General features: G+C 40.4%; 2 protein-coding genes across 2 annotated transcripts in view; one reads left to right on the top strand and one right to left on the bottom strand.

The window, feature by feature from the left end:
• HOOK3 (hook microtubule tethering protein 3) overlaps window positions 1–3818 on the bottom strand; it is an 82238-nt gene extending 78420 nt beyond the window's left edge. The window contains exon 1 of the mRNA XM_084278068.1: window positions 3643–3818. Within this exon, the coding sequence (XP_084134194.1) occupies window positions 3643–3699 (57 nt within the window). The 5' untranslated portion in view covers window positions 3700–3818. The remainder of the gene's footprint in view (window positions 1–3642) is intronic.
• A 117-nt stretch (window positions 3819–3935) lies between these two features.
• On the top strand, window positions 3936–22600 carry RNF170 (ring finger protein 170; the record flags this gene model as incomplete). Its single annotated transcript, XM_084278138.1, has 8 exons — window positions 3936–3956; window positions 6076–6135; window positions 12730–12873; window positions 16148–16223; window positions 17530–17641; window positions 18561–18634; window positions 20553–20657; window positions 22331–22600. Exons 3-8 carry the CDS (start codon window positions 12737–12739, stop codon window positions 22598–22600), a joined length of 774 nt encoding a protein of 257 aa, XP_084134264.1. The 5' UTR covers window positions 3936–3956; window positions 6076–6135; window positions 12730–12736.
• Window positions 22601–27210: the final 4610 nt, after the last annotated feature.

Here is a 27210-nt window from a genome sequence, read left to right as displayed (position 1 = left end):
ATAAGAAAATTTCTCAGTTCACATGGCAAGAGCCCTTAGCCATCACACTCAGATTTCAGATACAGACATACTAGAGAGTAAGTGCCACATGCACGTTTGACAGCTCTCCACATTCTGAAAAATGGCTGATGTATCTGAGTTAAAAGTGCTCCTGACACTACAAAGAAAGAAAAACAATAATTCATGTGTTCATATATGGACCAGTCATAAGTCTTAAACAGAAAAGATGCTGCAAATCTGTATGAGATATGCTGAAACCATTTTAATATCCCTGGAGGTTCACCTCACAGCCACTATTCTCTAAACTGCTAGAATCGTCTCAGAACAGGCTTCTGGGGGACTTTTTTTAGTAGATTAGAAGTTCTGCAATTAGACTACTGGGCTCCAGACTCAGGTTTTTTTGCTCAGTTTTACTCAAGTTGTCACTACCTGGCTTATCCCAGTAACACCACGGTCACCTGCTAAAGTGGTAGAAAAAGAGGGGTGTGCTGGTGGAAATACTGAAGAATAAAACAGAACACATTCCCAGACAAGCAGTTTGCTCCATCTTAACAATACCAGAAAAGGGATCACAAGCATGCAAGGTAAAAGGCTTGAGGGATATTCTCATTCATTAAAATCATGAGCTGGGAGAGGGAGGAGCAGTTTCATCCCATCTGAGCAAACATTCAGTTTAGGCTGAACAGGTTCTCAGACTTCTGGAAGGCCTTATCTACTCTACATAAAACACAGAAAAACCAGTTCAAGTACTTCTGTATGAATGTGAAGCAAGCAATCTGGGAGGTTAAACCAGTTCTTAAGTACAGTCAGCTGCTCTGCCATAATGGAAAAGAATGACCATCCCAGGCATGTATAAATTGCAGTTAAGACAGCTCTACTCTCCCATCTAAATGAATGGTTTCCCAAGTATCATTATGGGACTTGAGAGAAAGCCAAGGAAAAAAAAAATTAAACATTGTTTCTACAGACAGCCTTCACTGCCGACTAAACAACCTCATTGTCTCTTTTGAAAGTTTCACATATCCTGAAACAAAGTGAAACCACCTTTCTTAATTCTTTTTACTGAGTCTGTTTTAAGACCAATTCACGCAAAAATACTGAAATTGTAAAAATAACCCATACCTCTACACATTCCTTTAAGAAACATGCTGACTAATTCTAATACTGTTTGAGAAGAATTTACTAATATTTCTGCTAAACAAAAAAGATACAGCTACTTTCTTGATTAACTATTTGAGCAGGTGTAAAGGCCAGGAGGTGCAAATCTGTACAGACCATTACTGCAGGTAAGGCAAGACTCCACTGGGTGTAGGCACTGTTTCAGGACCAAAGATTACAAATACTAACTAGTGCTCAATCATGACTGGACATACGACTGCGTGATAATCCCTACAGATGTTCAATGCCATGAGACTTTTTCCGTTGCTACTATTTCCCTAAGCTTTCCATTTCTATGTCTATTTTTCCAGGACAGCTTTTTGCGCCAAGGTAACTTTGTTCAATGGTTTAGCTTCACTAAGAAATTGCAAAATAATTTCAAGGGTAACAGTGAAATTGTTGATGAAACAATCCTACCAAACACAGATAAGCCACTGGTTTGCACTGTATTTGGGCTGCACAAATGATTCTTTTGGAGAACAGGGAAGTAGCCACTGCCTTCTGACTCTGCATTTGTGATTTCCCTCACTAGCTAGCAAACACAACCTTGTGAAGTTTGAATAAAAAAAAAAAAACCTTCTCTGAAATATTAACACTTAAAAATCAAGTTTGCAGAGCATACTTAAGTAAGAGAATATTTGAATATTCTTAGTCTTAAAATCTCTTCAGATTTGACACAGACCTGCACCAATGGCATACTTCGAACAAAATATTCTCAAGTCAATTTTGTCCAGCCTGTGACTGGATGGATAATGGGTAAGATCAACCATTCAAATTACTCCTACCAGGACAATACCATATAAAAGAAAATTCAACCTCATTCTGCAGCAGTTTACAAGTTTCACTTATAGTAGTCTCACACACAAAGGAAAGATCTAGTATGTTGGTTACTTGGAAATCTGGGGAGTTTAGAAACACATTGGGGCTGCAATCACTTACTAAGCAAGTTTTCAAGCTTATACTTCTACCACTGGCGCGAGTGCCTTACTACCAGAGAGCAGAAGAGGAGCTTATCTAACACAGCTAAGATGAAGACATGGAAACTAGCAGCATATAGCAACAGATCCTTCTCCATCACCCCACCCCAGTAAACCTTCCTCTTTCTCCTAGCACTGAGCTTCTCAATCAGCCTTTCTCTACCAGGATTCACACACACTGACCTCCTCTTGTATTCTGTTGGTAATAAGACTTTCATTCCCAACACCTGAAAAAGCGAGCATGGGAAGCCAAATGCAGGACAAGCAGCAACTGCTACAAAGACTGGCAGGAACGTGAAGGAAAGAGAAACTGGGTTACATCTTCCAGACCAGTTGGGCACTCTCCCAAAACCTCTGTCTTTTGTACTTTCCAGGCCACCTGCTCACCTCTAACAAAATCACTGAATTTCCCTTGCTCATGCCCTTTTGACTTTCACAAAGAAGCCTAGGCTGCCATTCCCCAGTAACTCATCACCATCACAGCTTTAGCCACCTCCGGCCTTGAATATACCAAGTATCTAAAAGAGAAAAATCTCCATTTCTCTTCAACAATCCTTTGTTTTTGCAGTTTCACATAGTGGGTGTTTTCCCAGCAATCCTGGAAAACAAACAACAAAAGCCACCCCTAAAACGAAATCCAACGGTTCTAAACACTTAGCTAATAAATCCGCTGCTACAGAAATACAAGTTTCATGGCCACGTTACAGTCACTGCTCAAATTACAGAGTAGCTGCAAACCCAGGTTGAACGTCCACTAAATTTGGGCTGCTCTGGGAACGAGAGCACGAGCTGAAAGTGCTTATGGACCAAGCTCTGAACATTAAAACGGGGAGAGGTGGTGATTCTTCTGTTAACGCTGTATCACCTTTGCTTTCACACGTTTCTTGAAGCTCGAGCAGAGCTTAAAAATACAGCGGAAGAAACAGGCCGGGAAAAAAAAAAAAAAAAGAAAAAAAAAAGTTTATTCTCAGAAATCCCATCAGGCGCAGTCGGCGGGGTTAGAAAAACGCGGCACTGACACACCACACCGGAGCCACGCCAGGAAGGGCAGGGGCGGTGGGGGAAGAATCAGTGCGACGGCAACACCCCATCCTCCCATCTCGGGCGGGGGGCGGGGGGCGCACCTGGGCGCGCTTCCTGCGGTCGCGTCAGCGCAGGCCCCGGCCGCCCCGCCGTGCCGTGCCGGTGGCGGCGCCGGCTCCTTTGTTCCCCGGACGCGGGGCAGAGATAAGGCGGCGGAGGGTCCCCTCTCGCAGACAGCGCTCGGACAGCCCCTTTCGCCCCGGCAAGCCCGCCAGGCCTCCGCCAAAGCCCGCTGGGCCGGAGCCGGGCCGAGCGCCAGGGCGCGGCCCGGGCCGGGGCTTGGGGCGGCGGCGCGAAGCCAGCCTCTCCCGCCGGAGCACGGCCGCGGCGGGGGGCGGCGGGGAGGAGGAAAGGGGGGACGCGGGGCCGTGCCCCCGCCAGGCGGCCCGGCTCCGCTCGGGGGCCTGCCGGCCGCGGCACTCACCCAAGTGAGGAGGCTCTCCCCCAGCTCGGCCCGCTCCAGGCTCTCTACGTTGAACATGGCAGGGCGCGGCCACAAGCGCTAGAGCGGCCACGGCCGGGTCGGGTCGGGTCGGTACCGCCGGCGCCCCCTCCCGCCACGGGCCGGGCCGTCGCGTTGACACGTTAATACGACCTGACAGGAACCGCCCTCCCGCCTGCGCTTGCGCCGTGCAGCGGCAGGGAGGGGGCGGAGGAGACGCGGCGGGGCGTCGCGACGCTGGCGGGGGGGGGCGGGGCCGCGGCTGGTGGCGAGCGTCGCGCGCGTCGGGAGCCGAGGTACCGCCGCGCGGGGCCGCGCCCCTCCCCCCGCGCCGCTGAGGGGAGGGGGCGGGGGCTCCGCTCCGCCCGGCCCGGCCCGGCGGGGGCTCCCGCCCCTTGTAGCCGCCGGGGGTGCTGGCCCTTGGGGGGGGATGTTGGGGGGGGGGTGTGAGCGGTTTCGTGGGTGTTCGCTGCGTTCGCTACGGCCCGGCGGTGCGTTTGGCCGGAGGTGGCAGAGAGCGGGGGAGGCGTTGCGCCGTCCGGCCCGCTGCAGGCCGCGCGGGCCCCTGTGCGCCGCCGGGGTCCTGCCGGGGCGTGCTGAGGGGGAGGGCGCAGCTCTGCGCGGGGCCTGCTCCCTTCCCCGGGCTGCCTGTCCCGCGGCTGTCGCCGCGCAGGCCGGTGGCGGGGAGGAGGAGGATCTGGTCGGGGAGGGTCCCTGACAGGGCCGGGGCGGGCCTGCAGCAGCGCTCCCAGCCCCGGCTGCCCCGGGAGCGTGGGGTTGCGAGGACGCTGCCCCCACGGGCGCTCTCTTCCCAGTAAGTAACATGGCGTGGCCTGTGGAAGGAGCAGCCTGTGCAAGCTGTAGAAAATGACATTAACTTCCTCAGAGCAAAGCCGCTGGAGTAAAACTAGATTAACATAAAAAGGAGGCCGTTTACTTCACTTTAACTGCAGGTAATTCAGGTAATGTTTAATCTCGGAGACAGCATGTTTCATGGCCAGAGCGGCTCTGTGCCCTTACTGCCCCACTCCCTGCTGTGCTGTAAAGGCATTGCCAGCAGAGATCAAGAAACCACTGAGCCAGATATCCAGTAGTTAAAATTGAATTTTGGCCCATTGGAAGCTTGCAATGAGGATGTTTGGGGTCATGATTCACAATAAACAGCATAGGTCTGAATCAGTTAGCAACTGGCCTGACATGACAACATGGAGAAGCAAGCACAGTGCCCTGATAATGGGTGAGTGTTGGAGAAACAACCAATAAAGGAAGCATTGCAGGTCTAGTAACTATGGCTTTGTTCCTCTTTTCTCACAGTTCTTCAGTTAAATAAGTGAGTAGCATGGACAAAGTCTTCAATGTTCCTTTATGTCAACCTGTTTTGAATTAAAGTATTTTGCAAAAGCTATGAAAATTCTTGGGTTTTCCCAGTAGAGTGCCTTCTCACTGATCTCGTATAACATGCAGGTTTTAAGTTATGAGTTTGATCTCTCTCAGTTTAAAGGTAGCTTTCCTATTTGGGAAGAACTGAGAAAGAAGCTGTGTGTGCTGCACACCTATAACTTCCCATACCATGTTATGATGCGTAGTTTAAGCTATATGCTTGGTACATCTGACAGATCACACTTTCACTGGTGCATTTCACCATCTAAGGCTTTCTGTCTTACCTTCTCTTATGCAACCATTTCCCACTCTGCTTTGCCTGTTGTCACCATGTGTAGCTTACATTTTGTATTTGGTTGATGCAGACAGATACAATAGTGCTTCTTGTCTTACCATCTATTTTAGATGTGAGGTTACATACAGAAGCATTACTTTCTACAAAAGAGAATTCTTGGGCATTCCTTAGAACAGATCTAACTAAGCCTTTTTATTCTTAGCTGCAATAGTATCATAATTCTGTAAATGTTACTATAAGTGAGTGACATTATTTCCTTTCTCTTCCTGTCTGATGAGAAAAGTCAGATAGCGAAACCAAAGCTATTGGCAGGCTAGTTCTAATGTTCCTATCTGCATATGAATTCAGTTTCCTCTTCGGGTTTTTCTTTTTGTTTGGGGGGGTTTAGAACCTTATACCCCTCCATATGCTTTAGCCTTATAAAACAGTGGAAGACCTTTTGGGGGATTGTTCTCCATAAGTCACACATCATCCTAACAGCTATTCCAAGCAGTAACACTATACAGAACATAGACTTTGTCTTTTTTCCTTCAAGCCATCAACATAGTTTCAGGCCCATGAGAAAAATGATTAGAGACTTCTTGTTTTTCTAGTAGAATGGTGTATCATTTGGGATTATTTTCCCTTACAGAATTGCATCTGAAGTTTGCATCTGTAGTATTTCTAACTTGCTAAGCATTATTCCAACAGCAAAAGTAGAATACATGCTTCCTTTTTTGTTTTGTTGTTTTTCTCCTTAGGAAAAAAAATGTGCTTCAGAGACTACTGACCACAGACTTCGTGGAGACCTGCTTTACCAGGCAAGTGCCTCAGGTTGTCAAATCTTAAGGTATATTCAACAACGTTATTGTTTGCCTACCAAAAGTGCCATTTCCCCTGTTTTGCTAAGACTCTTTGGGCTTTTTCCTTTCTCTTTTGGAATGAGTGTGCATGCGTTTAAATGCAGCCAGCATAGTCCTGGAAGCAGAGGTGGTGTATGCTGAAGAGATGACTGTGTATGATACAGCTGCGTTTGGCTGCAGTTTTGCTGTACGAGCTGAGCTGATTTGTGACTCCAAAGTTGCAGCTAACTCATGATAATGTAATAGTGTTAGCAGACTGCATGAGATCCTAAGATATTCCCAAGTCAGTTTTAATAATCTTCTCACAGAACATATCCTGTCAATTTGTATGTTGCTATATTTGATGGGTTTTTTTTTATTTTTCTTAGTAAATGTGCCCTTCAGGTGGTCTCCTCCTGATTTTTAAAACGTACAGAGATACAGAGACTGTGTGTGCTTATTCAGATCAGACTATGCTCATGAAAATTAAAAGCTAATTAATCCTGTTTCTTCAAAACCACCTTTTCTCAGTATACTATCTCTCATATTCCTTCTTTCTGTTTTATCATGTTATATATGATTCTGTGATTCTCTCTGTGTGTGTGATATGTCTACACCACTATTTCAAGGTCCAACTGAGTACAGTAGAGTACCTAGATAAAATGGATCACCTCAGGATTTAGTAATTTAGGGTAGTAAAATCACATTAGAGTCTTCAATGCTGTTTATACATGTACTGTGCATCGTGCATACTTAATGTGTGCTGTTGTCAATGCTTTCTGGACACAGTCCAGACATACCTTTGAGCTCATCATGAAGGAAAGGAAAAATAACTCTATTATCCAGTTTGCTGAGTCAAGTATAGTCACAAAGTCTCATTCTCTGCTGCAGACAGTGGCCAAGACCTGCAGCTAGCCTGAAGTAGGAATTAATTGGACAACTTCTGATGAGAGAGGTATCAGTTATTGCCAGACAGTTAAGAATGTCTTTATCTTGGAAATTGGTGTCTGTTTTTCTCTTAAACGAAAGAAAAACAGTAGCTTTATGCCTTGGATATTTCAATGAATGCAAGTATGCATGCAGGGGTGGATTACAGAATAAATGGGCTTCATTTTAGTATGGTTAAATTCTGAAAAGTCCTTTTCTGTTATCTAAGGTCAGTCATTAGAAACCTGTTGATACAAATGAAACGTTTTGGTTTGGTTTTTGTTCCTTCTATCATGGAAAAAGATTTTTGAGAGTTAAAGCTTTTCTGGTCTTAAAAAATGTGACTCATAGTATTTTAGTAGTTGCAGAGGAATTAGCTTATCCTGGAAAACATGCAATCCCTACAAAGTAAGCAGCATTTTTAAGGAGGTGACGAGTAATGCTATTGTTAATAACAGACAACAGGCAAAAGATATTACAGGTTCTGACTTGCACCTTGGCCTACCACCACTGTCTTTGTTTTATAATTTTTTCAAGCACTGAGGGTGGCTGGCAGTACTGCATCAAAAGGAAGATATCCAAAAGAAAAATGAAGTAAAAAACTCCGACAAACAGACACTGTTGTTCTCATCCAGTTCACTCCCCACCCATCCCTGACCTATCTTTCGGATCTTGAGCAAATTGTACCATGCTCTTGAAGTCATGAAATGTTGCTTGTGGTTACCAATTTGTATCTCAGGGCAGTTTTGCTTGTGCTTTATTTCACTGTTTACTCCTTAGCTACTAAGAGAGGCTCTTTCTTCTTTTTTGTGGTGCTTGTATAGTCCTTTGGTAGGGGGTACTAAAAACCTCTGTCATTTTGAGAGTATACTAGCATACAGTACTTTGCTGATAAACTTGGAAAAGTTAAAATCCTTCAGAAAACTTTGGGGATATTCTGACTTTGGATGGCCGGTAACAAGTGTTTAATATATTATGGCACACACTGAATTGTTTTTCTTTATGAATCATGGTGTCTGGTATTGTTCTAGCTATCCTTTATGTCAGGCATTGAAAGTCTTCATAATACTTTTAAAATCTGAAAAATCCACATCTAGTGGAAAAATCCACACTAGTATATGTGTTTGTGCCCTCACATCTTAATTGATCTGAGTTTTCAAAAATCAAAGATACAAATTATAATAGCACTATGGCTCATCATGGTTCTCCTTTTTTTTCTTCTTTTTTTTTTTTTTTGCATAAACCTGAATGCATTGTTCACACCTAAACATAGAGGAGAAATATAACTTTTAAGGCTTGCAGATTCTTACTTGAAATGTAAGTAAATTAGTGTTGTTTTCTGTCAGTGGTCACTCTCAGAAAAACTGAGAAGAAACATCGTGATTTTGTGTTCAGATTGTTAGACTGTGATAGTATGTGAAATGATTGTACAAACAATAGATTCCATTCCTTTCTACTTCCAAGTATTTCATTGACATTTCAGTCTGAAGTTGTTTACATTCTGTAGCCATCAAGAATCCTAGTACAGATACACCTCATCCCCGTCTGAAGTCCAGCTAGCCCTAGTGAGATGGAAGAATAACTCCTTGTCTTTTGCTTTCCCTTACTAGATTTGTTTTACTTCATAGTTTGAAGATGAGATGAAGTAAGACTGGAAATTAAGTTTTGGGGCTCTTTTGTCATTGTATTTCATGTAGGGAAAAGGACCAAGATTTTTGTTGGATTTTTAAACTCTTCAACTGATACTTTTATCATTCTGAACTTGATTGTATAAATTCCAATTTCAATGCATTGATTGGTCTGGTTTTCATGCCCTAATTGGAATACAGGGTGGGGTTATGCTTTCATTTAAGAAAGCTACCCTTGCTAAACGGCTAAAAATACAAAAATTCTTCAGTCTAACCAAAAAATCAAATCTCAATTTAATCTATTTTCAATTTATGCTTTTATCAGAGAGCTAGTGAAAAAAATTAGCCAGACTAATTTCTTGTATAAAAGAACAGAGGCACAACATTTAAAAAAATGAATTTTGTAATTATAAAAAGAAACAAAAAATAGCATAAATCTACAGAGAAGGAAGAACAGCTTTAAAATTAACATCTAAAAAGCCTGTGATGTAGAACTCTAATCTGAAAAGGTTTATATGATGAAAAGGTTGATGTAATTTTTGCATAACCAGATAAATATAATGGATCGACATAAAAAGGTAGAATTTAATACAAACACCATCAAATTGCTAGTAAATGACATCGAATTATTGCCAGTTGTTATTTTAGGAATTATTAGATGTCTGTTATAGTTTAGTTCTAGAAGTCTTCTCTGTCACTTACTCTCTGTCAATGCTTGTTGTCTCTGAGGGCTGAAGAGTCTTCATTACATCAGTTATGAATTAAGTCTCCTAGAGCCTGCTGATTAATTGTAGCAAGTGAGAAAGCACCACTGCTAAACAGATGCACTGGGAGGCAAGATTCCTTAGCAGCTATTTTAGGACTGTTAGCTAGTCTATTATACATTCAAACCACTGCAGATGTGTTCATCGGCTGCTGTGGTTGCACCTGAAGAAACATGAGCTGCAAGCTTGCAGTTCTAGATAATTTTGTTTGAAAATGTTCAAAATAGACTTAAGATCAGAAAATTTTTTCATTCTTCACTCAGACAATTTTCAAATTGTGTGTTTTAGCTGTGTTGTTCTTGTAACCATTGCTTTTTTGACATGCTAACCCAGAGATAAGAGTAGGAGGGGATTTTTACTGTCTCTGCTGAGCCTTGAATGACTATTCTGAGAAAGTATGTACTGCTTTTGAAGTGAAACACTTCTGTTTGCAGTTCCTTGTCTCCACAATTTATGTCAGCCCTCCTGTGCAATGGTGTGGTTCAGAAAGAATGCTAGAGGTAATGAGGGGAATATGCTCAGCACTGGCCAGAAGCAGTAAGTTAAAACACAAACAACATGAGCTGTAAACATCAGCAGCCTGGCTTTTCTAGAATTTAGTCATGGTAGCAGCTGAGAGAAAGATTCAGGCAGAGATTCCACTACCCTCTTTGTACATCTTGGTACTGCTAATGTGAAAGTGAAGACAGAAGTGTTTGATGGAGTGGCATTTTATGTAGTTGGAAAGACTGTGCAGGAATTCCTTTTGGACACTAAGTTTGAATAAAAATGTCATTCCACCATCATATCTGGTAAATGAAGGGGTGAAGTAGAGAGAGTTTGTATGTTGTTTTCAGGGTGCACCATTCAGGCAGTGACACAGGAAGCCTCTCAGGTGTGTCAGCTGTGAGAAACACTTCCCTTCCAAAATTGCACCTAAAGCATCTATATGTCTCTGCCTCAGTGTGTATTTCTGGAAGGAAAAAAAAAAAAGAAAAGAAAAAAAGGTGTGCAACTTAATGTAGTTGTTATTAGCACATTTATCCATTCTAACAGAGCTCGTGCAGGATAATAGAACAATCATCACATACCAGTTCCTTGTCATTTGCATCTTGTTTTGTACTGAGTGGTGAACCCAGAAATGACAGTGTGACACACTAAAAATTAGTGGACTGGTGGTGGTAACTAAGGAGTGAAAACGTAGGAGTTGAAAGTAAAAGCACACTGCCTGAGATGAAGTCATGGAAAATATGCATCCCAAAATTATGTATTTTAAGAGAAAGGTGCTGCTTCAGGATTGGATTTGCAAAGATAACAAATACAGGTTGGGAATGTTGAGCTGGTGAGGCATCACCACACACACACCTACCAGTTGAGATCTTCTGCACCAAGGAACAGCTGGATGGAAAACACAACACTTCAGCCTCGTAGCTTTAACTCTAGCAATGTAGTTGTGTAAGTAGCTGCACAGACAAGTGCTAAAACTGCTTGTCTGGACCCTTGCTCCTATGTAAGACCTCTCCACAAAGATTTGGTCTCTTTATTCATTAGTATATATGAAACCTCTGTCAATATTGACCTATTTTAAATACGGCTCTCGATGAGTCACTGGTGTTCCACCTTTTGGAAAAGTTACTCCTTCCAAATGCTAATTGACATTCCAGTACTTAGACTGTGATACAGTTGCTTATGGAAAGCTGTAATTAGCAAAAAATTGTGACTATAGTTACAGAAATAACAGTCTCAGTTCAAGTTGGGATACTTAGGGTGACTTAGTTTATTGTTTCACTTCGTATAACTTCCATTCTTTCATTTTGTTTTTCACAGTGGAAGCCCCAAAATACAAAACCAAAGGAATCTACCCTTTGTTCTCCATGAGTTTTCGGTGCTCTTATGCTACTTCATTATATCACTTGCCCTTTTTTACAATAATGTTTTAATATACCACCTCCTTGTGCATTGCTGCTGCAGAGTGTTGCTCCAAGAAAAAGCTTGGAAATATCTCCACAGCTTGTACAAGATCTGGAGGGTCAGAGAAGCTGGAAAAAGCTATGGAAAAGATGACACTTGTGTGTTAGCAGTAGACTGGCATGTTGAAATCTTGCCAGGGTAGTCATTACAGGTGTGCACTAAAGTGCCAATTACTTGTATTCCATTTCAGTTTTGCAATTAGTTCAGGGCCAGGCCGTGTCTGGTGATGTTTGCTGGACGAAAGGTTCCAATTAAAGTGTGACACATGAGCTATGAGGTAGAGAGAAACACTGATGAAAGCTTGGAAGCTTAACACACGACACACAGGACTAGGAATTAAATTAGACCAGTCTTATCTGACCTCATAAACTGTCAGCTCAGTATAAAAAATACTTTAATTGTGGATGGACACAGCTTCAATATGACTCTCTTGGTCATTTGCCAGAGTTCACTTGGCTCTCCTGGTTTCACAATATTAACAGCTCAGGTTCATTTCACTTCCTGATTGCGACAGGAGTGATTTAGCAATGTGTTGGAAATTATTTTGCTTGTCTCCAGCGGTAGGTTAACGCAGTAAATAAATGGCAAGTCATTCTGATTGTTGTGTATGTGAAAAGAATATGAAGCAGATGAGTCTAACTAGTCTTTTCTTTAAAGTTTTTTCTCATGTTTCTAGCTGAAGGATGGCAATCCATAGAAAAATGACAGATTAAAGTGTATCAGGTGATTCCTGTGTACACAGACATTTAACACAACAAAACCAGCTAAACCCCAAGTATCTGTGTTTGTTTCTTCACATAAGTGGTGAAAATTCAGTTTCTAAAAATTTAATTTTCTCAGCCTAGCAGCAAATGGTGTGTTGTGTAACGGCTAAAATTATTGGTAGTGCAGAGTCATTACACTTTTTAAAAAATTAACTGTCCTTAGAATATATCTAATTCAGCAGTGATTTATTCCTAGGAAGGTTATCTGGTAACGATTCCCAAGTAAATTATGAGACTTCTTTTAAAAAAAAAAATTTATATCACAGCACAGTCATTTAGGACTTGCTTGCTACTGCACAAAAGATATGTTTTGCAGTCCTCTGCAGCAAGCTTAGTGATTGGTAAAAATGCATCTGTTCCCTTTTCTTTTAACATATTTCCCCCAGCAATGACTAACCTGTTGCTTCAGGAATTTATTGTGTTATGAATAGATGTGTATACATATTATTTATAGCTATATTTGAAATGTATGTGTGCACCTGTATGCTTTAATATATATATATATGTATGTATATGTATATATTTCTTTTTACATTTTAGAGCTGTGATGGCCAGTCACCAAGCAGAAGTTCAGAGTTTGAAGCTAGATAATGATTCAGTTATAGAAGGAATAAGTGACCAGGTACTGGTGGCAGTTGTGCTCAGTTTCACTTTCATTGCTGCTCTGGTATATACACTTTTAAGGTGAGAATACATTGACAGGAATTAACCTACGTACTTGTATTTGTAGAATTCTAACTTCCTTGATAAATTTTTGTGTTGCTGTACAAAGCAACTTTGACCTTGAGGAAATGATTGTTTGATCACTTGCTCTGTTTAACTAATTGCTTGGCAGAGTTTCGTAATTTACTTCAGTTAGACTGAAATGATGGATTTCTCAAAAGGAAAGCTTAACTCTTACATTCAGATGATCAAACTGAACAATACTCACCATTCCTTAAGACTGAAAATGGCTGAAATCACAGTCTGTTTGGCTGGTGTCAATAATGTCAGTGATTTATCAATAATGACTTCACAATTAAGCTTGGATATAATCCTTGAATGTATGTTCTAGTTACAGTCTCCTTCAAAAAAACCATAAAATAAAAACAAAATATCAAACCAAACCTGAATAAATGGATTGATTTGGTTAAAAATGAAGAAGCTAGGGACCAACGTACTTCACTATGCATTCCTTAAAGCAAAATGTTCAGAATACAGTAACTTTAATGGTCAAGTCATCAAATCTTATTTTTCATCTCTGAGATTTTCCTTGCAAGCTGATAAATATCTTAGCCTCTGTTTTGGGAAAATAAGTCTGAGCTTCAGATTGGGGTGGTTTTGGTTGTTGGATTTTTTTTTTTTTTTTAATGGATGTCTGTAGACTTCTGAACACAGGATAAGTTTAACAACTAAGAGATCTCAATTTTAGTGATTCATTTATGTTATGGAACTTACTGAGGAAGATCTGTCCTTATCAGAAGCATTAGCAAGGTTGGAGGTATTTGAGAGCAAGCTACAAAGGAAAGCAGAGGTGGAAAAGCTTGGTTGGACTGCAAGGTGTAGCTACTGTTCAGGACCAGGAGATAGCAGAGGAATCTAAGGGACATGTGTACACTTGAACTTGCTTTTCTTTCCAGGGCTATTGCAGGTATTCAGATGGCTTCAGGAGTGCATCTTAGTGTATATGTTAATTACTGCTAGTATGTTTCTCCACCAAAGTCACAGAGACCTTCACTTCATGCACTGTTATGTCCCTATCGTGGGACATTTTTCCTCCAGTTATGAGTGCTAACACTCAATAATGGGGAAAGTAAAAGACTATCTAACTTTCTTTCTGGCTTGTGTTTGATCATGCCTTTAACTCCACAGCACCATGCTGGTTTTCAATTATTTTATCACACTAATTGCATGGCAGAAATTACGAATTGGATATGTCTTGAGCTTTGCCTGTCCCCTCCTGGACATTGGCAGCATTCTGCTACCTCAGCATCTTGGGCATAAGTGACAGATGTTGTACATACATACTTACAGCTCTACAAATACTCTCACGTATTCGATATAGTATGGGGTACCAAGGTCACATAAATGAAGTATTTTTACAAGGATGATATGTAAATATTGCCCAGGTAACTTTACCATCTCAACTTTTTTTAATTTGAGCAGTTAAGATTGTTTGCTTAGAATAACTTTTTAGTGGATTACACTTGAGCAGGGAGTGTGCCATTAGTGGTTCACGAAGGAATGAGGCTGAACGGGCTTAGGCTTCACACCTTCCTTTTCTGTGTGATTTGAATTGTATCTCAATATATACCAAAGTTCTGGCAAGCTGAAGCTGCAAAATATGCTCTGTTGTAGCATCTGAACAGGAAATACTTTTATACCTATAACATGTATGACAGACAACATGCACAAAATTTGACTAACGGAGACACCCAGGGTGATCAAGAAGTGTTTCAGTGTAAGCTTCTCATTGTGTAACTTTTATGCATATCACCCACATTAGTGTTAAATAAATCTACTGATAACCATGTAATTACTAGTATGAAAAACACGGGGTTTGTCAGTTCCTCTTTGAAGAAAAAACAAAGGAGACAAATTGTTAAAGGTAGCAGTTAATGCAGTATTATGATTGCCCAAATCAAATGAAGGAAAATACTGCAGAAGTGCCGTTCAGGAAATTATGTAAAAAGAAGTGCAACCCGAAGATGTCCTAAAAAATCAGCCAGTTCAGCCCTCAGCTCTGAGAGATGATCAGCTTGCCAAAATTATCCCTGGAAGCAGTGTTACCTGTTTTTAGATTTAACTTTTAGTCAAAGGTAGATCACAATACCCTGAGGTAACCTTTTCTGATTCTGTACACTTAGCGGTTAGAAATATTTTTCCACCAGCCTTAGATAACTGTGAGAAATAATTGTTCATATTTATAGAATGAAAGTCTTATCCTGTCCCCTTTTCTCTCCGTGAGCAGTCTTCTATATGAACTGACATTTCTTCACTCTTTCTCTAATGTTTAAAAAATGTGGGCAGTAGCTCTTATTCTCTTCTGAACTTCTTCCAACTTCTCTATGTGTTTTTATGCGTTTAGCACAAAATGGAAAACAGAATCCAGCCGAGACCTCAACAGTGCTGAGCAGAATGCGTCACCAGTGAAATCCATATGAATAAATAAAGCATTAAAATTCAGTTTTGAATATGATGCTGTTGACTCATATTTATTATAACTCAACACCTCTTAATGTTGTCAGTATACTTTTTAATTCCAATTATATTCCCATTGTGCTTTTGAATCTCAAACTTGTCATATATCCAGCCTCCTTTCTTCAGTGAGTCCCATCCCTATGATTCCCCTTGGCAAGTCTAACCTGTAGTTTTCTTGCCCGTAGAGTCTTTCTTTTTAAAGAGTGATTTTAAAAAAGATTTCTTTTTATATCCAGTCTGCTGATAGTTACATAAATTCAACATTCCAAATCTAAGAGTTTGCCTACCCCTTCTTATGTATTTATTATGTCTTAATCTTTCATGTAGCAGATAAAATTGAAATACTTAGGGTTTTTCAACTCTGTAACTTAGACAGTGGGTGAAAAATATACAAAATTTATGAGTAGACCTAACAGTACAAAAGCTATCAGCAGACAGAAAAGCCAGAAGTATTTCTGCATGATGTATAGAAAAGCTTTCTTTTTTTTTTTTTTTGCAAGTTAGTGGCTTCATTTTGTTTCAGATAAAAATGTAGTTTTACCATCATTTTGTGATTATGGAGTCTCTGAAAAATCTTGCTGCTGTACAGCTTTAAATGTCCTGAGTAACTTTAGGATCTGTAATAAATGTCCTGTTTCCTTAATTTTTTGTGTACTTCCTTTAAAATCCTTTATAGCAGGAAAGAATTATTGTTTTGCCCTTTGTTCAAGTTGCAGTTATTTTTCAGTGCTGGGTCACAGTGTTCAGTTTTTCTTACTGTTTATATTTCCTTTCACAGAAATGAACATCAGAACATACACCCAGAAAACCAAGAGCTTGTGAGAGCTCTTCGTCAGCAGCTTCAAACTGAGCAGGTACTGTAGTAACAGTGGCACCGTTCAGCTATCTGATCAGGGTATTGTAGCCTTCCCTGAGGTTCTGGAAGAAGCTGGTCTTGAAAGTTGTGGAAGCCTATTTGCTCTACAGAGACATCCTCAAAATTTGTCAAGTACTGAGATAACATAGACTTTTTTTCTTTTTTTTAATGGATAAGTAATTAAGTACTTGGCTGGTTCTTTTTTTCAGACAAGTTTTTGCCACAAGGTGGAGTGTGTTAGATTATGTTGTTTGCTTCCTGCAATGTCCCTGGGAATTTAGTGGTAAAGGAAAGGAAATCTGGAGTACAGCTTGCTGCCACAGGACAGGGGTTAGATGTTTAGACTGATAAACTGTGTGTAGCAGAACAATGGCACAGCGACTGGAGCCAGGCAACAAAGATTGGCAGAGAAACATTTTACCAAAAGCCTTTAGTGACAGGACAAGGGCAAATGATTTTAAACTGAAAGAGGTTAGATTTATATGGGAAGAAATTTTTTTTATGATGAAAGTGGTGAGACACTGGAACATGTTGCCTGGAGAAGCTGTGGACACCCTCTCCTAGGGAATGTTCAAGACCAGGTTGGATGGGGCTTTGGGCAACCTGGTCTAGTGGTGGGTGTCCCTGCCCATGGGGACATTATGGACTACATAATCTTTAAAGGTCCTTCCAACACAAACTGTTCTGTGGTTCTGTGATTGCATCCAGTTCTGATATGTGGAATAGAGGATGGAAAGCTGTTGGAAATTGTGTTCTAGAGTGAAAAGCATACTTTTGGAGAGTATGGCATTATTGCCTAATAACACTTCTTGAAATAATGATTGCATATTTATGTGGAAGGCAAATACGGCAAAATTGGAAGAGAAGACATTTCATAACAGAGAAATTCACACAAACTGCTATCTGTGCTTGGGCTTGGGAACACTAAATAGTGCAGCTGGTAGCAGTGCAGTTCAGTTACCTGACTTTGGACAGAACTACTTAGGATAGTGAAGTAACAGTCTAGATCTGAGCTGTTACTCATGCTTCAGCAAGTCTAACCTAGCAGCGTGAAGCACCAAGGGACTTTCATTCTTTGTGGCCTTTGATGGGTGGAAACACATACGTGTGTAACAGCTTAGTGAATCAGTTTTTATATTTAAGTATGCTTGACTTTTTAATTTAAATGTATTTCTCCTTCATTAAATGCAGTTTAGCAATTGACTGTTTGACTTCTAGTAAATGAACGCTGGATTTATTTTATAAAACTCTGTAGATTTACGTAAAAACAATATCTAACACTTTGCATTTCTCTTCTGTTCCAGCAGGATGCTTCTGTTGGTGATAGACATCGCTTCTATACAGATATGTCCTGTCCAGTCTGTTTGCAACAGGCTACATTTCCTATAGAAACAAACTGTGGACATCTCTTCTGTGGTAAGCAAGAAAAACCCCAGACAAAAAAGCCCTAAAGACAAAACCAGAATGGAAATGCAAACTTTTGTCCCTGGTACAGTCACCCTAATGCAAAGCTGTGTTTGATTTAAACTGCTTATCTTCTAGTCTGCATTAGGAACTATTTTTATATAAACTGTGGAGAAAATACATTGGTGAATGAACAGTCACTTTGACAGTGTGCTGCTTTTTTTTTTTTTCTGTGCTATCACGATTCAGATTGTGGTTAATTTAAAAATGTCAGGGACAGAGAGTATAATTTACGTCCAGTTAGTAAAGAACTGAAGAGGCTGGAAAATACTTGGAAATGTACCATTTAAAATAAATGGTTTAGAAAGAGGAAATAATTCTGCTTGGTATTACCTTTGTCTCAGAATGTGGGATTTTTTTCCTTGGAAGTCCTGAAGAACAAAGACTAAGCTTAAATTGCTTAAAGTGTTTGTCTTTTTTCTTTGAGGCCCAGCTATTCAGATTTACATATAAACACTCTATGTAGCATTTTGTTTCCTCTTCTTCAGGTTTCCCACAGGGTTCTTTCACTGCATCCATCTAGTTTTATATTGTGTGTATAGTGCATACCTTGCCTAGTTGCTAAAAAAAAATACTAGAAATTTGGAAAATAGTTTAAGTACTCAGATTGTTATACATTCATTCCCCTGTCTTTTCAGGAAATAATACCTTAAAATTAATGATGGAGTTGAATCTATTTGGGTTTTCTTTCATTAGTAGCATTGAACTTGACATTGGTTCTTAATATCTTTGGGGAATGTAGAAAAAAATAGATTTAACCTAACTGCTTGTCAATACTTGTGTTGTTTTCCTTGGTGTGTGTAAGATACTATTTCAGGCAATGGATGTTTCAGCTCAGAAGTTTTAAGTGTCTGTAATTTCCGTTCACCAGGTTCCTGCATTATTGCCTACTGGAGGTATGGCTCGTGGCTCGGCGCCATCCGCTGTCCAATCTGCAGACAAACGGTAACAGTTCAAGTAATCACAGAGCTGATAGCTCAGCTGTCTAGTGCAGCTTAAAAGGGAAAAACAGCAGTTGCATGTGAACTGTCACAGTGAGACTGGCAGAAGCATTCTGGAAGCTGAAAGAGAATGGGTGAGACGTGGATGGTGGACAGGAAGGGTTTTTCTAACTTTTTGCTTTGCCAAATGGCTCAAAAAATACAGATGGCCCCTGCAACTCAAATTCAAGTGAGCGGCAGTGATAACTCAGTCTTTTTTCTGTAAAGGAGTATATGAAAAACAGAAAATCGTAAGACCTTGACTGTGATTCTTCCAAGCTTTCTGTTTGGGATGTTACATAACATCTTTACCAGAACTTGCATCTTAAAGACCTGGCTGTTGTGGAAGACTTCCAGTAGGCAGTATACTACTGGTTTCTGAGGAGTGCCCTCTCCCTTCTTTCCCTGTCAAAAATAACCTACCCATGTCAGTTTCTTATTTTGTCCCTATTTTTAGTTTATATGTATTATTAATTTGAATTTTGTAGAGCAAGCATTAACTTACTTCCTACACATCTTACTTATATTGTCAATTTGAAATATGTCCCTGCAACTCATTAACACTTAGGATCTCTGAATCTTATAGTGTATGTTTTAAGAAAAGTACATCTTTATTTTAACAGTGCACAAGCTATAGAGCTAGTAACTTCTGATGAATTATATAACATGCTTCACACCCTTGCCCATACATTATATCCTTATTTGATTCTGTGCATCAGCAGGACAAATGGCTGTAAAGAAGGAGGGAAAGAAAACTAGGTATGACTAGAGGAAGAATTAATAGGCTTAGAATGTAGCCAGTGAAGAGAGAAGCACAAAAAATAAAGGTGAGGAAGATGAAAAAGGGGAAACCAGGTGGGTTTTTTAGTGTCTCTCCTTACATTAGTTACCTTCCTCCAAGTAACAGGTACATTGGGTGGTACTGTTTGCATGGTTATGTGTTCATTCTCAAGAGTGAACGTTTTATTTAAATGTGTGGAATGTACACATGAACAACATGTCACACACACAGAAGGTTTGTGGCAGGGCCAGGGGTGGAGTGTAGATCTCCTCATGCTGTCACTTGCTAAATGTGACTGCGGCACAGGTACATGATACGTATGTAGTGGCCAAGTGCTGAGGGAGCTGTTGAAGGTTTTAAGACTGTAAAGTGCTATGCATTTTCTGTTTGCTGTGATAATCTGCATTTTACACCTGAACATTGCTTCCAAATACAAGTCTTAAGTTTTCAGAAACTCCTATACAGAAAGGTGACATCTGTGAGTATGTCATACATATCCTGTGTTTGGGTGAAAGTTGAACCAAGAACACAGCAGAATTCTCTGTGCTCAAAAAAGAGCAGAAGGTTAATATCTTTTCTGTTAGCTCTTTAGTCTGTGTTATTCTCCTTGGTGTTGATATGAATATCCATATGGAAAAATAAGGGCTTTGCTGCTTGCTTGTGGAAATTCAAGGCTGTTCTAAAGACGGAAGAAGAATGACCTCATCGGTTGCTTTATTTGATTTTTCAATTTAAGAAACAAAACTAGATTAACATGCTAAATTAACTTTGTTCTCCAAATCAGCTGTCCCACTTGTGAAACATAAACCATTTATGTGTTTAGAAATATTTCCTGTAAACCTCTCTTATAAAGAGGGTTCTTATGCTTGTTTTTAACAATCTTGTTAAAAAATAATATTCTGTAAAGAGTTGTAAGCAATGAATTTGTTAAAACTTAGCAGCAGTATCCATGTTAGTAGTTTTCTTTTTGCTACTAAATATTAAGGGAAACCAAAGTTTGTTCTATGTAGTTAACTGAAGATTACTGTTTCCACCTGTAGTTGACAATACTTGCATTTGAAAAACAGTTGCACTTGTAACAAAATCTCCCTTCTGTGCCTAGGTAACATTGTTTTTACCGCTTTTTGCTGAAGATCAGCAGGATGCAACCCAAGTACTTCAAGATGTTAATGACTACAATCGGAGATTTTCAGGACAGCCCAGATCTGTAAGCTTTGGGTTAATTTGGGTGCCACTGTTTTTAGGAGACATTAACAGCATTTTTTTTCCCCTTCCTACCTCCTACTCCCCATAAAGTTTTAGGGACTGTGCAAGTTTTCCTTAAAAGTGTTGTGTTCATACAATTAGGGCAAACCCACAACCTTGAAAATATTTATGGAAGTGTATGGAAACTTGCATTTTTGTTGTGAGTGGGAACTGCTAATAAGCCCTGAGATCCCTATTCATGTGTTAATATCTTTTTAAATTATGACTCATTAATTTGAAAGGATTAATAATTAGTCTGTAAAAATACTTAATACATGAGATGCAGGGAAGAATATTCACTCAATTTATCTTTTTACATTGATTAGAAGAGTCTGAAGTTCTGCTCTGTCCTTCTTCCTCGAATTTCAAGTTAGAGGCTGTCTCCATTTTATGTTCCTCCTAGATTATATTGCAGTCTTTATTCTGCTCTGAGTGAAGAAAACAGGATTTACTTTTTTTTAATAAATAGAGAAAACCAAGTTCTACAGCCTTGTGAGCCTGTCTTCTATATGCACGTGTGAAATGCATGCACGTGTATACTAGCAACTTGCCTGCTTGTCTGTTCCTTGGCTTTGGATACCGTAACAAAACTTTAGCAAGATCATGGCTCAAAGAGACAAAAGAGGGGTGAAGCAGGAATTTTTATTTCATATTCTGAACCACAAACCAGTTATGTTTTCAGTCCAGAGTACATTGAAACTACCTTTCCAGCTCCACTGGACCTCTCTCTGGGCTCTGTGTCTCCTTCCCAGTAAGATGCAATCATGCCAGAATTATGCATTAAAACCCTAACCGGACTAGATAAACTGCCTCTGGTTTATCCAGGGTGTATTGCCTTAGCCACAGACAACATACCTTTCTAGAGAACTTCTTTTAGCCTTGTCAGTAAATCATTATAATGTCATGGCTCGGTCCAGAACCTGTGTACAGTAGGAGAGGAGTCGGTATCAAAAGAATTTCAAAACTCACCCCTCCCTATGCCACACAACAAAAATCTGAGTGTTTTCTGCTGGACAGTCCCTTACTAAGGTGACAGAATCATTGCAGAAAAATGGAGAGGAGCCAGGGATGGATTCATTTAAAGATTCTTTCGTTTACTTTGAGGCTTTATCCATCCTTTGGAAACATATGTGAGTCATTGGTTATATGCCAGGGGAAGAGATGTTGTGTTTCTGAAGAACTGCAACCTATTCTACTTTAGCTGTTGGGTTTTTTTTTTCTCATAATCCTTAGTTGTCTTCCATTCTGATCAGTATTTCACTCCAGTTAACCTGTTTGCTGTTTCTGACATTCTTGGTCATTTATTTTACTATAGTGGTTACTGCTTTTCCTTCTTAATAAATGCCAGTGTGTTTTGTGGTGAGTTAAACATATGTTTTACAGTATTAAAAAACCCCACAGTTTGACTGTTTCTTAAAAACAGATATGTATATTCTAAATCTAACTTTCTGCCAAGCAAAACTAAATCCAGGAAGTCTTGTACTTTTGTTTTATTTCTTATAAAGTAACAGACTAGAAAACTGTAATATAGCAATAGAAACCTCAGATGGAGGCTGGGGGTAGGTGGGGGGAGACTAATTTAGCATGGCCCAGTTGCTAAAGCAGGATTTTAACTTTTGGTTTCTTTCTTCATAGATTATGGAAAGAATTATGGATCTGCCCACTTTATTGCGGCATGCTTTCAGGGAGATGTTTTCTGTTGGTGGCCTCTTCTGGATGTTTCGTATCAGAATATTCCTCTGCTTGCTTGGAGCCTTGCTCTACCTGGCTTCACCTCTGGATTTTCTTCCTGAAGCCCTCTTTGGAATTCTGGGGTTCCTGGATGATTTCTTTGTCATTTTTCTCCTCCTGATATATATCTCTATCATGTACAGGGAGGTGGTAACACAGCGGCTGAACAGATGAAATGGACCAACATGCCTGAAACGCAGAGGCAGTTAGGAGATGCTTGAAAAAGAGAACTGTAACATAAGTGTGCTATAGCAAGGTGCCTCTGTACAGTTTCAGTAGTTACAATTTCATAGCTGGTCATCTTATACAAATATGAAGGGTTAGTATGTGGTGATGCTTAACTGGAATCTTCAATTTGTGTTGTATACCTCATAAGGGTGAGGTATGTAATTTCACAGTGTAATAGACTACCTTCATCTACTTCCACCTGATGAACTACGGTATGTAATCAAAGCAGAAAATGCCTTTTTTGGTATGTGGTTTTTGAAAAAGGAGTTCTAGTAAAGGACTTCAGGAAAAAAAAATCCATTTGGGTACCCTAGGCAGGCATAAGGAAATTCAGAAATTCTTCACAGCACAATTTATCATGGCTAAATTGTTTAACATCTCCTTGTTGTGGGCTACAGTTTTAAAAAATAAAAGTAGAAGAAGAAGTCCAAGGACCCATTTACAATTCCCACCCTGCAGTTTGCTGTTGTCCACATGCTTCACAAAACCAAGGAGAACACCTCAGTATTGCTTGAACTGCACTGTGTACGGTTGCATGCAATTCGTACTAGTGTATTTTTTCATTTGGAATATACACACAGTATCTGATCTAGAAGGAGAAACCAATATTATGCACGCCAGACTGGTTAGTGCTCTATTTTTAAATGGGAGCATGTTTTTTTTCTCTTCAGGCTTGTTTGTTTGGTAGCTGTTTATCTTGGAAGCAGGGGCTTTATGCTGCTTTGGGTTAGTGCAGTGTATCTGAAGTGAGATATATTAAAGCATTTAGCCGACAGAATGAACACTCACATTTTAGATAGTTGGTGAAGAAAAGAAGTCAGAACTGGATGTTTACACTACAGAACTTTTCCTGAATGTACATTCAGTGATACAAGTATTAAACAACTTAGATATTGGGATGTTTGATTTTCAGTTGGCATTTTCTTGTTTGTTTGGCTGATTCAGATGTGGGTAAAGGGGATTCAGAAATCAAGATCTGTGAGAGGGGACCACAAAAAAATCCTGGAAGTTTTTTCAAAAATACCAGGGTATTAATTGTCCTTACAGTTGGGTTTTTTTTTCATGTTGAATTTGAATATAGGCTATCTTAGCTACAGAAGTAATTTTAAAATATTTTCTGTTTAAGAAATTAATGCCCCATGAAAGTTCAAGGATATTCTAGATCTATGTACATTTTAGCTAGAGGAATTATAATTGCCATTTTGTATTAACTTCCTGAGTACTTGAAAGACAGCGACTAGACAGGTGATTCTTTGTGTGTTTACATATGTGGGATGAGACTTGGACTGAAAGGGACCTTGTCACAACTTCTGTGTCTTGCTTGTGCAGGCATCTTTCCATAACTTCTGGCACGCAGGCGCATGTAGGAAGATAGACCTGGCTCCTGAAGTGTCCTTCAGTGTCAGTTTGGTAAATTACATTCATTTAAAAGTAAATTCACTGATTCTTCATTTGAAAATTTGCTTTTGAAAATCCAGAGACATTTTACAAAGGAACTGGAAAGGTCAAATTTTCCTTGTCGCTGTTTGCTATAGATGGGCAAGAGGAGAAACAGGAAGTGAAACAAGGGAAGGCAGGAGGAGAGCCAGACAGAAAATGACATTTTTGGAAGCAAGTGCTATTGGTTTTGGCAAGCTGACTGTTCTTGAGCATCTTAGTTAAGCTCTTTTCTTTGTGTTGGCATTGCTAATATATGGTGGTGACTTAGTGGCTACCTCAGTTAAAAGTCAATAAGGTATTAATGAGTAAGCATGGGATATTCATAAACAGTTAGGTACATATATACAAAGCAAGATAGTAGCTTGGGATGTTAGGTAAGACAGGATTTTGAAGTTTGCTGTAAGCATTGGTTTGGGTTTTTGTTTTTCTCCCAGGAGGTCCAGCTGAGAGTGAACTCCAAAAGAAGTATTTTAGTTGAGTAAATTTAACACCCCCTTTTCTCCTGAGGTTCAACTTGTGGGTCTGCTTAGCAAAGAGTGTGAACTGCTACGGTAGAACAACCAGAGTCTGTTCATGAAACCTGTTGATCTAATACCTCCTCCGTATGTTATTGCTGTGTTTGTGTTTATACTCCTTCCCGTGACTCTAAATCCAGAGTGGATGTAGATGTTAATGAAACTGCTTACTGATTTGTTTTCTTTGAACTACACAATTCCATGTGCTACTATGAAGTTCATTCAGAAATACCCGTGTAAGGGGTCTGCTCCTGAAGAACAGACAGACCTTCTTGTATTCCTGAAGTCATGTAAAAGCCATATCTGAGTAGCTTCATAAAGTTTACCTGCGTTCTGTTTCTTCCTTCACATTTCTACTAACCAGAAGGGTTTCACGCAGAGGCTTCTGGTTACTTTTCAGTGTTGAGTAACATTGTAAGCGTAAATTCAACACCTCAGATGCTTGACAGACCTAGGACCAACCTTTTCACCAGTATGCGTGCTTGCTTGCAGAGACCTGTTCTGTTGGTTTGTTCCTGCAAGCCACCAATCAGCAGTATTACAACTTGCTCAGGCCTTTTTGTGAACAGCTGTAATGTGAAGATGCATTTGTCCTGCAGCATCTGGCGGCTGCTCCTTTACACAGATCTGAACTAGCCATAAATTAGGTACTTATCTTGAGCTTAACATAAGCTCTGGAGCTCCCAGGAAGCTAGAGGTCAATACATGAGCATGTAGCATCCTTGAACTGCATGCTGGCCAAGTTGTTCTGGCAGCAACATTAAAGGGAGATGGTAGAGCTGAGCACTGGCTTCAGAATGTGAAGGAAATGCATGATGGTGTGTGACGTGACCGCAAACCTTGAAGCGGTTTTGTCTCCTGGATCAGGGCAGCCCTGTCCCTAAGAGCGGAAAAAGGAAAGAAAAACAAACACAAAACAAACTTGAGCAGCAAAGTTTTCTTTGGTTTGTTTTGATACAGGGAAAACAATACAGTTCTTAAAAGATTCTTACAGCTTCACCAAAAATCTCTGAAATATTTGATTGTTCCAGCAATATTAACAAAGGGGAAAACTCAAGTTATACTTAATAGCTCCTACAGAATAACTTGTAGCATCTTGAGGCCTAACAATCATCCTTATGACAAGTGCTGTACAGAGTGATCTGTGGCTTTTTGTGTCCCACACCATGGATGTCTCTGAGGATGGGGCAGAACGCAGTAATTTGGGGATACCGTTTTGCCATAGGTTTCATAGAACTGTAGCGGTGACCTGTGTGTTACACTAGATTTTTAAGACAAAAGGATTTAAACCTACTTGTTATTACTTTTAATGATAATAAATTGCTATTAAAGTATGATATTCTCGATATATTTTAATGACTTTCTGGGTGGGAGATCGGTTTATTCCCTCTTTTCCCCCTTCCCTGGGCTAAAGTTGGCAGTGGCCCTTCCAAATTCTTAATCAATTCTTGCCTTAGAGTCTGTGGATGGGCTGCTCAGTGGCAACTCAGTGGTTTTCATTCTAGTACTGCCATTGCAAGGATTAGAGAGTTTCTGAGGTCTTAGTCCCAAGAGTATATTGTACATTAGATATCTTTTCCCTGAGCCAGTACCAGGTGGCTGAGAATCCAGTTGAAGTAAATTGCAGGAAACCGCACATAGTCTCTGTGGGTCTGCAGGAAGGGTGAAGGTTGGAGTGGGGCAGAGAAGAACTGGATGTGACTGGCCTGGGCTGCAATCCTGTGCTTTGCTCGATTCATGCCACAAAAGGCCCCCAGGCATCAGGAGGCAGGATCCCTTCTGATAAGAAATGTCCAACAAGTCTTGGCTGGGAAGTCCAGGGCCAAGTTGAACCAGGTCTTCTGGACTCCTATGTGAACTTTGTAGCCTGCTTTGGAACATAGTTCTAGTGTTCATGGAAAAATGCAATTATGTCTTTGGTAAGAAGTTACTCAATTAGATTGGAAGTTTGGTTGAGTACACACTTGCCCTTGCACATGATGCCTCTGTCCTTGCCATGGGAAGCTCAGCTAAACACTCTAGAGTTGCTCAGGCAAAGCTGCCAGAGTAGGTGGCTGTTTTACACGGTCTGTAGTACACTTGAAGGTAGGTTTTCTGCTTCTGAATGCCAACCAGGCAACTGCCCATAAGTCACCGATACTGCAAGCTGCGTGGTCATTTGTGCAAGGAGATGGACCAGTGTCATTGCCTCTGTTTCTTTGAGATGTAGCATCCTAGTGGCTTGCCTTCTTCCCTGTAGTGGGAACTGGCTTTTGACCTGGAGAAAAAGCTGCCACTTTTCATTCCACCTATGATTCCCTCAGCTCAGTGACCTGCAGGTGTGTTCCTGTGTGGATGGCACACCATGGGACAGTGTGGTAAGTAGAGGTGCTTTCTGTAAGCCAGGGATTTCTGTTCCTCCCAGGAGCAGTCAAGCTGGGTAAGCGAAATGAGGCAAGGAGGAGGTTAGATCTGAGTTTCCTGTACTCCATCTCGGATTCAGTCTCTGTGTGTGCCCATGCTCCATTTCTCATTGCCTCAGGTAAGATGCTTATCATTTCAGCATCCATGTGAGAGACTCTCATAGACAGATCTTGTTCATGCCAAGGTAATGTCAGATCT

Source organism: Gallinula chloropus (genome assembly GCF_964237585.1).
Source record: "Gallinula chloropus genome assembly, chromosome: Z".
NCBI classification, from domain to species: Eukaryota; Metazoa; Chordata; class Aves; order Gruiformes; family Rallidae; genus Gallinula; species Gallinula chloropus.
Note: the sequence above shows the minus strand (reverse complement) of the source record. Positions and strands in the feature narration are given on the sequence as shown.